Below are 12,890 nucleotides of genomic sequence, written 5' to 3'. Positions count from 1 at the left end.
CGGCCGCTATTACTGTAAAAAAAAAAAACACATGTATAACAATGTATTCTCCCTCCAAACACGGCACCTTGAGTCTCATTTGGAACAAGCTGCACACGCGGAACTGTTCCTTTAAATCCGCGATGAACGAACGATTCGGACTTTACCAAGTGGGAGGAATAGGGGGTGGATCTTTGATACACGTAAATAAAGTGCAACGTTTTCTCAGAAGATTATTTTGGGGAGCATTAAAATACTTATTGTGATAATTTAATTCTCTTATTAAAATTACGTCATTGATGTCACTGAGGATTTTGAGTCTTAATGCTTCCAATTGCTATTTGCTGTTCTCCCCCTTGTTGTTGGCGCAGTGGTTCGGTCCGCCCGTTGGCGGGAAATTGCTGCTGATGGTGAAGGGACGCGGTGCATTTCTGGTTGCTTGGCGTTTGTTTGTGTGAAAACCTTTCCCGCTCTCCCTCGTGCAACGCTTTATCTCGTCGGATCGGATAACCGGGTGAGGTGAATATCCGCCGCCGCTCAAAGTGTAGAAATTCGTCGAGTCGAGTGTTCGCGAACGCATAGAATCGGTGATTACCCTGCATGTGGAGGGGAGGCCGAGGCGTGACGATGTGATAAATAGAAGAGCGTGTGGTTAATTGATTGATTTATTGATTTATTGCAGAAAGGATGCCGGTGAAATCTGAGGTAAAAATGTGAGGTAAAATCTGAGGTAAAATGCTTTACAAACCGTGTGTTCGGACGGGAATGTAAAAGTCATTGGAAATGTGTTTAAAAGGCAAGAAGGGAGATTGGTGAATGAAGACAATGGTTTCGTTTGGGGTGGGGGCGGGGGAGTCGAGAATATGAGGAGATTATGGGGTTGGGGGGGGGGGAGGTAGGAGTTAAGTATGCATGGCCCAGGGGCGAACCGGGTGAAGGTTTCGCTTTGGATGAGAATGCGAGGGAAACGGATGTAGGGTTTGAATGAGAGAAAAGGAGGATCGATGCCATGTCGGTCGATACTCGAAATAACTAGTCCGAGGTAACCAGTAACCAGTAACCAGTCTCCAGCTCGCTTTCGATGTACGCTTGATTTCCTTTGATTTTTTTTTTCCCTTTGAATTGTTCGTCCTTGCTTGACCAATTTCCCTCCACGTTTCGCGTTTTTAAAAGTTTCCAAAACGGCCCTTTTTTATTTGCTCCACCGTTGTGCTTTGTTGTCTTGTTCCTGATCTCCTGACTGACCTGCTGCCTTTTGCAGTGGTGACGTGTGAAGAGGAAGAAGAGATTTTTTTTTTTTTTTGAACGAGGCAGAAAACGACGAGTACAACAATGCCGACGACGGTGCACACGACGGGTAAATTCATCCCACTCGCAATTCATGACCTTTTGTTGGGTTCACAGGATTGCCGAGACTAGACCTGGAGGTAACGCACACTCACCTATTAGCCGTCTCGTCTGGGTTTGAATCCCGTCTCGGTGATTCATCAATTTATTGCCGCCGGTCCTCGGATGGACGATGAACTCTGCGTCCCTTCTGCCGCCATTCGTTGGTGTACGTTGAAGATCCCACTGTGTGTTCTTCACCAAGAGTTAACGAGCTATCGCCGCACCGTGCACAAATTCGAAATTCCTGCCCGAACTTACAGGGGGCACTGCATCAGCGGTGCTTGCCGTGCTCTCACAGAGCACGTTAACTGTGTGTGTGTGTGTGTGTGTGTGTGTGTGTGTGTGTGTGTGTGTGTGTGTGTGTGTGTGTGTGTGTGTGTGTGTGTGTGTGTGTGTGTGTGTGTGTGTGTGTGTGTGTGTGTGTCATAAGGCATAACATTTTCTCTTTGCGAACTTCTCCCCCACCCCCTTGTCTGTCTGTCTGTGTGTCTCTCTCTCTGTCTCATCCTCGCTCCGCACCACTCCCCCCCCCCCAATACAACGCAGCACCCTCCCACTCATCTCTCTGTCTCTGGGCGGTGTTTGTTTCCGGACCATTTGTTGCCTCCGCCACCGGTTATGTTTTTACCCCTCTCTGTCTATTTGTTTGTCTGTGTGCAGGATAGCTCAAAAAGTTGTGGACGGATCCGGATGAAATTTGGTGTTTATTTAGGTTGGGTGTACGACAAGGAAGAATTGGTTCAATTTTGGTGAAGTTCCGAATCCGGATCCAGATGTGATGATTTCTTTTAAGTGATTCTTCACCATTGAGAGATCAGGCTAAACTAATATATAGCACAATATTTCAAAATGTTGTGGACGGATTCGGATGAAACTTGGTGGAGATGTTGGGTATGTGACAAGGAAGAATTGATTCGATTCTGGTGAAGATCCAAATCTGGATCTGGATACGGGAGTTATTTAGTTTTTAAAAGTCATTCTTCACCATTGAGAGATGGGGCCAAAAACGATATATTACTGTGTAGCATGATATTTCAAAAATGTATTGGGTCAGATATGTTCTTGTGGATCAGGTATTACGTGGCGGAGGTATGCTCTCAGAGTGTCATTCTCGTTTCTGGACTGTTTATCTCCTGACATGTTCGGGCGGTGTTTGTAGTATCACTGGTAATAAATGGGTTTCAGACATTTTGTTTCCACCTTCACTTTTATTCTATGCAGAATCATTTTGATGTGACAGTACGAATTGTAATTAATACTCCACCGCACGTTTGCCTTCCCTTCCCCCACCCCTCCTCACTCTCCCTCTCTATCTCCCACTCTCTCACTCCCTCCCCACATTTTCTCCCCCCCCCCCCTTTGTATTCATATCAGTGAAGCGATGGGCTGTGATCTTTGCATTATTTAATTGGTTTCAAATAAATAAAAAATTGTCCACTTGCATCTTTGAAATTGAGTTCAACCTTAAGTTTCCCCCCAAAAAAGTCGTGTACTCATTTTTATTTATGGAAAATGCAATCCTTGAAGGTATATATATATATATATATATATATATATATATATATATATATATATATATATATATATATATATATATATATATATATATATATATATATATATACACACCATATCTCCATTATAGTGTGAATGAATGGATCATGAGAGCAAATCTGCTGTTTCTTGTCGCCTGCTGACACCTGTTATTTTCATGCGTGGAAGGTCCTTGCAATTAAAACTTTACATTCTTAATTAAATTAATGTAAAAACAGGAGGTAACGTTGCTTTGGGCAATTGAGGATCGTACACCGGATGCCTCACTCTGGGGAGGGGAGGGAAGAGGAGAGGAGCGGAGCTTGGACTGGTCCTCTACTTCAAAGGTTGATGCTCTGTTCAGAATCAAACCAAATCCATTTCATTTTAATTGTTTATTTTCCATATGCAGAATGCAAGTATCCAAAGGGTTCATAGTCTCAGCATGACTATAAGGGTCTAATGAGTGGTCGCACTATCCTGTATGACCTTGAAACAAATGAGCAATCCATTTGGCCCTTCATTGCTGTCACACTCCTGAGTTAATTTTTGCATCCATCTCTGGGCTGACTTTATTTTTTTCTTTTTTTTATCCCCCGCCAACCTTAGAAATGGGTTCCGTTCGTCCGTCCGTCACATTTCGTTTCCGGAGCTTAACTACAAATCCCCTCAACATATATTTACGAAATTTGGTATACATCAAGCAAGTGGTGAACTGGTGCCTTTTGATATTTTCTAATTTATAGGTCACATTGTTCAGCAGCCATGTTGGATTCAAGAAAAATATTAAATAATGTTTTCTCTTGTTATCCCGCGCCCCGGAGGGAGGGAGCGGGATATTGTAATCGTCCGGTTTGTTTGTCTGTCTGTTAGCAACTTTATGGCAAAACGGCTTTAGCAAGCACTCAAATTTAATCCACAGGTGGGCAATGAACCTTGGACAACCCCATTAACTTTTGGGTCCAATTGAATCAAAGGTCAAGGTCACGAAGATCAAAATCGTTTTTCGCTCATAACTTCGTCAGAAATGATCTGATTTACTTCAAACTAAGCTTATAGTGAACCTTATTCTATTTTTCACTTATAATCCTACCCATTCCTTTCGTGAAAAATGCATATTTGTGAAGATCTGGAGGGTCCGAAGTTTTGGGGGTCATGGTTATCGGTCAAAATTACAAATTTTCCATTAAAACTAAAACATGGTTACGAAAATACAACTTTACTGGAAAATGGCTGGCTCAAACACTGTCAAATTATATCCACAGGTGGGTGATGAACCTCGGATGACCCCATTAACTTTTGGGTCCAATTAGGTCAAAGGTCAAGGTCAGGTCACGAAAAGGTCAAAATCGTTTTTCGCTCATAACTTCGTCAAAATTGATCTGATTTTCTTCAAACTAAGCTTATAGTGAACCTTATTCTATTTGTCACTTATACTCCTACCCATTCCTATAGTGAAAAATGCATATTTGTGAAGATCGGTAGGGTTCGAAGTTTTGGGGGTCATGGTCATCGGTCAAAATGAAAAATTTTCCATTAAAACTAAAACATGGTTACGAAAATACAACTTTACTGGAAAATGGCTGGCTCAAACACTGTCAAATTATATCCACAGGTGGGTGATGAACCTCAGATGACCCCATTAACTTTTGGGTCCAATTAGGTCAAAGGTCAAGGTCAGGTCACGAAAAGGTCAAAATCGTTTTTCGCTCATAACTTCGTCAAAATTGATCTGATTTTCTTCAAACTAAGCTTATAGTGAACCTTATTCTATTTGTCACTTATACTCCTACCCATTCCTATAGTGAAAAATGCATATTTGTGAAGATCGGTAGGGTTCGAAGTTTTGGGGGTCATGGTCATCGGTCAAAATGAAAAATTTTCCATTAAAACTAAAACATGGTTACGAAAATACAACTTTACTGGAAAATGGCTGGCTCAAACACTGTAAAATTATATCCACAGGTGGGTGATGAACCTTGGATGACTCCATTAACTTTTGGGTCCAATTAGGTCAAAGGTCAAGGTCAGGTCACGAAAAGGTCAAAATCGTTTTTCTCTTACAACTTTGTCAAAAATGATCCGATTTACTTCAAATTAAGCTTATAGTGAACCTTATTCTATTTGTGACTTAAAATCCTCACAATCCTAAAGTGAACAAGGACAAATGTGTCCAAGAGCCGCGTCCTAAAGGCAATAACAACAACTACTTCCGATATTTCGTCACGTGCCTTGATGGAGCCAATAGCGAGACCCGTTATGGAGGCTCCTCGTTCATGACGAGAAAATAATGTATTTACCAAATTGCAACACATTAAATGGAATAATCTTTAAATAGTAACGTGAACTTTTCGAAACATTAAAGTAAATTTCCGAATATATTTAAAAGTTCATGATAGACGCTCTCAAAAGGCACCCTCAATGCGAGGATGTGTACAGATGCTTAGTATTTAAGGAGATCCGGATCCTGTATATAAAAGAGCCGCGTCCTAAAGGTTTTGTCTTCACCAGAAGAAGAAGAACAACAACAACAACAACGCGGAGCTCTCTTGGAGCGAGCGTTCGCTATGCGAGACGCGGCGAAAAATGCATATTTGTGCAGATCGGTAGGGTCCGAAGTTTGGGGGTCAAGGTCATCGGTCAAAATTACAAATTTCCATTAAAAGTAAAAATGGTTATGAAAATACAACTTTACGGGAAAACGGCTGGCTCAAACACTGTCAAATTTTATTCACAGGTGGGCAATGAAAGTCTAGAGTCAAAATCGTTTAACGATCAGAACGTTTTCATGTATTTGTAATTTAATATTCTTGTTGAACAAATAAACATAAAACAGAATATAAATTGAAAGAATATTGGATTCGATATATATATATATATATATATATATATATATATATATATATATATATATATATATATATATATATATATATATATATATATATATATATATATATATATATATATATGTTAGATATCCCTTATTGTCTGCGTGCGTGCGTGCGCGCGCGAACACGAGGCTCCACAGCACAAACCAGCAAACCGATTATTTTTCAAATGGTAGTCCTTCAAAATAGGGTGTCTATTTACCGTCATTTTTTATGAGTGCCAGTTGGCAAAATACGCAATTGGAAAAATCTTGCCAGGCAGAGGAACAATTGTATGTGAACCAATACGTCTTGCCAATGAATCTTCGTCGGTGGATCGGTCAGAATGAAAAGCATCGTATCCAGCGCTTCGATTCTAGCGAATTGGCTTCCGGTTCCGGTTTTGAGCGGCAAGAGGTCTCCTTCGGGGCTCCCTGCTGACATTCTCAAAGTTAAGTTCCGGTTGTTATTTGTCCCGTTTTAACTGTTTAATTTTCTCACCTACATGTTAATGTGTGTTCCTAGTTCGGTTTTGTTTCAAAAATCGTGCTATTTTGTGAGTATTTATGTCGACGTTCTCACCTGGTGTTTGAGGCCTAGTCCTAGGCTTGAGGCCTACCGGTTCCACTTGGTGTTCGATCGTTTTTTTTTTTTGTTTCTTTGTTTTTTCTCCCCATTACCTTCAATTTCTATCCTCCCCATTACCTTCAATTTTCATCCTCCCCACTTTCCAAATATCCCCCATTCTCCCAACTAATCTCTTTCTTATCTCAAAAAAAAATAAAAATAAAAAAACCCAACAACAACAACAACAACCTTCTCCCGATTCTGCTACTTCTTCCTCTTAACTTCCTCCTCGTCTTCCTCGATTTCTTTTTTTTTTTTTACACTTCCATGACCTAATCTGTTGAACTCTCTCATACATTAATATTAACAACAAAAACGATCTTATAATGCTTCATCTTCCTCTCTCACACATGTGGTACTCTTTACTGTTTCACAATGCACTACTCTTCTGCTATTTTAACAGACTGCTCTCATTTCGACCTCTCCTTCATTCCTTGCCTAAAAAATCCAACTATTACAGCGCTTCTTCTCTCCATGCTCTGAATTCGCCTTCATTGCATCCATCAAGAATTGTGTTAAATCGTATCTCTGACCTAAAACTTTTAAAAACCACAGTTTGCCATGGATGCTCGCTTTCCATCAACCATTCTTTTCTCCAACTTCAGTGCCAACTCACCCCCCTCATCCCTCACTCTCACTCTCAAAGCAACCATCCCACTCTTCTCCCTCCAAGCCTCCCTCTCACCTCTTTCAAAAATTCCCCCTCACCTTTCTCCCACCTTTCATCCCCCTCACTCTTCCTTCTCTAAGTTGCCCCCCTCTCATCCACCAACCTGCCTCCCTCCACTGCCCTCTCACCTCCATCTCTTCCTCCACCTCCTCAAATCCTCAACTGTCATCTTCCTTGTCTCTTGTCCCCCCTCTCTCCACAGCACCACAGAGCCTTTTCTCCTCCTCATTGGCCCCCTCCCCTCGCTATTCTGCAATACCCCACACTCCTTCAGCAACCCTCCTTACCTCCCCCCTCGTCCCTCGTCCGACCCTCCCCCGCCCCTCCACCTCCTGCACCAAAGCCTCCTCCCCTACCTCTTCATTAAAAGTGTGGACCTCAAATATCCGGGGCCTTCGCTCAAACCTTTCAGATCTTTCCATGCAGGTTGCCACTGACAAACCAGACATTATCTGCCTATCAGAAACTTTCCTCTCCCAAGGCGTGTCTGACTCCCAAGTATCTCTCCTGGTTACTCCCTCTTACGGTATGACAGACCTGAGCCTCGTCCTGGTGGAGGTGTTGCTCTCTTCATCAAAGACTCTATTCCTCAATCTCCCTGCACTGCTCTCACTCCCCACACCCCCAGGAATACCTCTGGCTTCGGCTTCCCCTCCACTCCCACCTCATGTTTATATGTGTACTGTACCGTCCACCGAACAGTGATGACTCCATCTACACCTCACTCTCCGAAAACATGGACCATCTTCTATCTTCTCATCCAAACTCTCTCTTCCTCTTATGTGGCGACTTCAATTGTCATCACGCCAGTTGGCTAGGTGTGGGTACCTCTCTCACCTGCCATGGGACATCAGAAAAAGCTTTCTGTGACTCATTGGGACTGACTCAATCGGTCAACTTCCCGACCCGGATCTCAACCAATGGTACTCCATCTCTTCTGGATCTGATTTTGACAAATTTCCCTGACAATATCTGCTGCTCTTCCTTCGCTCCAATTGGTTCTTCTGACCACGTCCTTATTAAAGTGGACATCTCTCTGGCTGTTATCAGAGAACCACCTCACCGCCGTCGAGTCTGGCATTTCACTCAAGCCGACTGGCAGGGTCTCCGAGCAGCCATCAAACTTACAGACTGGTCTCCTATCACTACTTTCTCAAACATCAACTCATCCTGGGAATTCTTTCAAAGAAACTTGCTCTCCCTCATGCACAGATTTATCCCCTCTCGTGTTCAGTTGTCTTACCCTTCCTCCCGCCCTTGGTTTACTGAAGCTTGTGGCGAGGCAGTTGTCCTGAAACAACTTGCCTTTGCCTCATGGAAAGCAAACCCAACTGAGGAGCAATCTCAGTTCTTTCCACAAAGCTCGGAACAAGTGTGTAGCTACCCTCAGGAGAGCCAGAAAACAACATCTTTCTCATCTCAAGTCTGAACTCTCAAACCTCTCTCCCTCCTCAAAATCCTGGTGGCGTTTAATCAAATCTGTTTCTGGTGTATGTTCCCCCTCCATCCCCTCCCTTACCTCAAATGGCCGCACTGCTGATTCCACACGTGATAAAGCTGAATGTCTAAACTCGGTGTTTGCAGCTAAATCTTGTGTCCCAAACCCATCACTATCTCTACCCACTTTACCCAGTCGCACCCAACTGTCCCTGGACTCTGTATCCTTTTCTCCTGACAAGGTGGAAGCTTGCTTTCAAACCTCGAGTCAGATTCTGCAACCGGTCCAGACGGCATCAGCCCACGTGTCCTCAAAGCCTGCTCTTCTGCTCTTGCTCACCCCTCTCTCTGTTCTATTCACCCTCTCATTTCCCAAGGTCATCTGCCATCTGCTTGGAAATCTGCTAACATCACTGCCCTGCATAAAAAAGGTGCAAAACAGATCCCTGTAACTATAGACCAATCAGCCTTCTCCCAATCATCAGCAAGGTTATGGAATCCATCATCGCTTCAGACATGAAATCCTTCCTCTTCTCCAATGGCTTGATTTCCAATCATCAATTTGGTTTCAGACCAGGTCACTCTACCCTAGATATGCTGCTACTGCTCTCCCATCAATGGATGGAGGTCCTCAATGCCAGACAGGAAATCCGAGCCGTATCCCTGGACATATCACGTGCTTTTGACACAGTCTGGCACCCTGCCCTACTCACCAAACTCTCTGCCCATGGTATTCAAGGCCATCTCCACTCATGGCTCAGACTTCCTCTCCTGTCGCAGTCAACGTGTGGCCCTAAATGGAGTTCTTTCATCCCCTCTTCCTGTGCAGGCTGGAGTTCCTCAAGGTAGCGTTCTGGGCCCTGTTCTTTTTCTGGTTTTCATCAATGATCTCTCGGACTCTCTGGAAAATCCTCTATTTCTCTTTGCCGATGACTCAACCCTCTGCCGTACCATCTGTCATCCCTCAGACCGGCAAGCAGCAGCTTCTTCGCTCACTGCAGATCTGGATAAAATCACAAACTGGTCCAACACGTGGAACATGTCTTTCAATCCAGACAAATCTCACACTCTCACTATGTCTCTTCGAAAGGACCGTTTACAAAACACCCGGATCCACTTTCTCAACAATTCTCTGGAAGAAGTCTTTTCTTTCAAGCTTCTGGGTCTCACTATCTGCCATGACCTTTCCTGGGAAAGTCACATTTCCAACCTTGCCTCAAAAGCCAGTCGCCGAGCTGGGAATCCTCCGTCGTGCAAAGTCCTTCCTCGGCCCTCTTGAGCTCCTGACCACCTACAAAGCTTTTGTCCGTAGCCTGATGGTACTGCTCTCCCCTCTGGGCTGGTGCTCCTGCCTCCCACCTTTCTCGACTTCACGCTGTCGAAACCAGGGCTTTTAAGATCATTGGCATCTCCCGCAATGAAGCTGAGTCTTTGGGCCTCTCACTCAATCACCGCAGGTTGGTCGGTGGTCTTTCTGTCTTCTACCGACTCCTCTCCAGCCTTGCCCCCCCCTGCTCTCTCTGCGATTTGTCCCAACCACATTTCCACAGGGCGCTCAAGGTCCGCCAACAACCCCCTTCTGGTAAAACTACCAAAATCACGAATCACTGCTCATCTTCACTCTTTCATTCCTCTTTTTCCCGCCTTTGGAATAAACTTCCTCACTCTATTCTTTCCCATTCTTCCCTTCAGGCTTTCAAAACAGCTGTTCACCACCACCTCTTATCTTCCCCCATCCAAATCCTCGATCTTTTCTACCCCCGATAATCCCACCCAAGCCCACTTCCTTCAATTCTCCTGCTTTCCTTCCTGAAAGTCCCTTTAATGTCCATCTTCCCCTAGCCATGTTCCCCGTCCCATCCCCATCCCTCTCCCTTCCACAGTTCACCTGTGTCTGTTCCCCAATGTTTTGTCCCTTCCCTCCCGCCCCTCTTGTCTCATGCCTCCTTGCTGTGAGTTATGTGTTCACTCTCATACGAGCCTCGACCAAGGTATACAAAAAAAAAAAAAAAAAAAAAAAAAAAAAAAAAAAAAAATCCCTCGTCGCCTACCGGCTTGTTTCATTGTCAGCCGCGTCTCGCGTAGCGAACACTGGCTCGAAGAGAGCTGCTGCTACTTCTTCTTTTTCTTCATCTTCTTCTTCTTCTTCTTCTTCTTTTTTTTTTCTTCTTTTTCTTCTTTTTCTTCTTTTTCTTCTTTTTCTTCTTTTTCTTCTTTTTCTTCTTTTTCTTCTTTTTCTTCTTTTTCTTCTTTTTCTTGTTTTTCTTCTTTTTCTTCTTTTTCTTCTTTTTCTTCTTTTTCTTTCCGGATCTCCTTAGATACTAAACACCTGTATGCATCCTGGCATTGAGGGTGCTTTTGAGAGTGTCTATCATGAAGTTTTAAATATATTCAGACATTTGCTTTAATGTTTCGAAAAGTTCACATTACTATTTTAAGATTATTCCATTTAAGGTGTTGTAATTTCGTAAATACACGATTTTCTCGTCATGAACAGGAGCCTCCATGACAGGTCTCGCTATTGGCTCCATCAAGGCACGTGACGAAATGTCAGAAGTTGTTATTGTTATTGCCTTAAGGACACGGCTCTTGGACACATTTGTCCTTGTTTATTAACAAACACAAATAACAAACCGTTCTCAATACTATATTACATATAATACATACCTATAATATGGACTGTATACAGTAATCCCCAATTTCTCGCGGGGGTTACGTTCCAAACCTCACCGCGCTAAGTGAAAATCCGCGATGAATGGACGCCTCCCCAAAAAATCGATTCCTCTGGTCTGGTCGGTTTGGGAGTGATTGGGTTTGAGGTGCCTGTGATCGACTAGTCTGGTCTGGTCGGTTTGGCAGTGATTGGGTTTGAGGTGCCGGAGATCGACTAGTCTGGTCTGGTAGGTTTTGAGGTGCTGGGTACGCGCAGTGCTCATCCAACGGCGGCAAACCTTTTTCCTTCCCGTAGCATATATCAAGCACCTTTACCTTAACCTTCTCCTGGAGCGTCCCATGACCTTCCTCTGGCGCTTCGATTCCTTGCTGGAATCCTTAGAAAGGTGCAGGGCGTTTGGGCGGCATCGTGGGGCTTGGAGAAAAAACGTAGAAAATATTCGAAGTTCACAAGCGAAACTTTGTCTCGTGCGTTGTGTGACTGGTCGAGCACCACGCGTTATAATTTATTGCTTAAATAATTTATATTTTATATATTATTACCGCGATGTACCGGGGGAATCTGCAGAAAAAATTAGTTACGTTCCAAGGGAAAACCCGCGATGAATCGGGGGAGCGATAGGTGAACCGCAATGAAGCGGGGGTTGACTGTATATTGTAACTGTGAAAATGAAATTATTATTGATAGTATGGACACGGTTAGCTGTAAACTAGTGGCCAAGTATATCTTAAGTTCATTATCTTGCCAAAACGAAGTTTTTGCAAGATATGTTAATCAGCTTGTATGTTTATTTTTATTTTTTATTTTTTATTTTTGTCTGTAATCACGTATAAAAAATTCTGCAGAGCACAGTTATCATCGGAAATTTTTGTAACTTCGCATATCAGAGGCCTATAGAGGTCCCTTTCAGTGCACAAAATTTTGAAGGTCAAGGTCCAAGGTCAAGGTCACTTTGGTGCAAATCAGGGGAGTCGACGAAACCCTTATTTTTTGAGTAATTTTGATCGGATCGTCTTCAAACTTCATGGGAATATAGTTCATGGTCTGGCGCTCAGTTGATTAATTTTTGGTGGTGAATGGCCTTGACCTTCATGGTTAGCTCCTGAGGTCAAACATATTTGACCCAAAGGTCAAATTTTCAAGTCTTAGGAACCATATCGTGTAGTACCTCAAATTGAACACCTCGATGAGTGCTTTCTAGATATGTCAAGCTTGAGACATTATGACATCATTTGGTGACGTTATGAGGCAAAAGCATATTTTTCATGGTTACTCTGTAGAACGATTCTCATCGGAATCTCTCGTAGGCAGATATTCCTCAAGGAGTCGCTCCTGGTGGATAGCAGCTCTGTTCACCTCAGTGTGACCTTAAAGAAGTCACACGTGGTCAACTTTTGGCAAGATACGTGTCACCCTGCGGGTGACATTGGTTTATATTGTTTATTGGCTTTCATTTGACACCATGACCTTTGACCTTACGTGACCTTGAAAGGCCAAAATCATTTTACGGTCATAACTTCGTCAAAAATGGTTTAATTGACTTCAAACTAAGACTAAAATATTCCTTATTCTATTCCTTATAATCAACATTCAGGTTTAGGATGTATCAAATTTAAATTTTATCCCCAAATTAACTTTATGCCTTAAATGGGTGGGATTTGTTGTGCCTGGCACCACTTGTTTTTCTTTCTTTTTCTATCTTTCTAAGAAG

General features: G+C 43.1%; 1 protein-coding gene across 4 annotated transcripts in view; it reads left to right on the top strand.

The window, feature by feature from the left end:
• The first annotated feature begins 350 nt into the window (after positions 1–350).
• HELLS (helicase, lymphoid specific) overlaps positions 351–12,890 on the top strand; it is a 150,422-nt gene continuing 137,882 nt past the window's right edge. The window contains exons 1-2 of one of the 4 annotated variants that reach the window (XM_085863913.1): positions 351–493; positions 1,241–1,336. In XM_085863913.1, coding sequence (XP_085720039.1) covers positions 1,312–1,336 — 25 coding nt within the window. In that variant the 5' untranslated portion in view covers positions 351–493; positions 1,241–1,311. Of the gene's footprint in view, positions 499–665; positions 685–913; positions 1,022–1,240; positions 1,337–12,890 lie in introns of those variants that run through there. The other 3 variants (XM_085863915.1, XM_085863917.1, XM_085863916.1) reach the window with 3 other exon arrangements.

This window comes from Eptatretus burgeri, chromosome 18 (genome assembly GCF_056783735.1).
Source record: "Eptatretus burgeri isolate ZD-2024b chromosome 18, Ebu_testis_v1, whole genome shotgun sequence".
Classification (NCBI taxonomy): Eukaryota; Metazoa; Chordata; class Myxini; order Myxiniformes; family Myxinidae; genus Eptatretus; species Eptatretus burgeri.
This window is presented reverse-complemented; position numbering and strand designations above follow the sequence as displayed.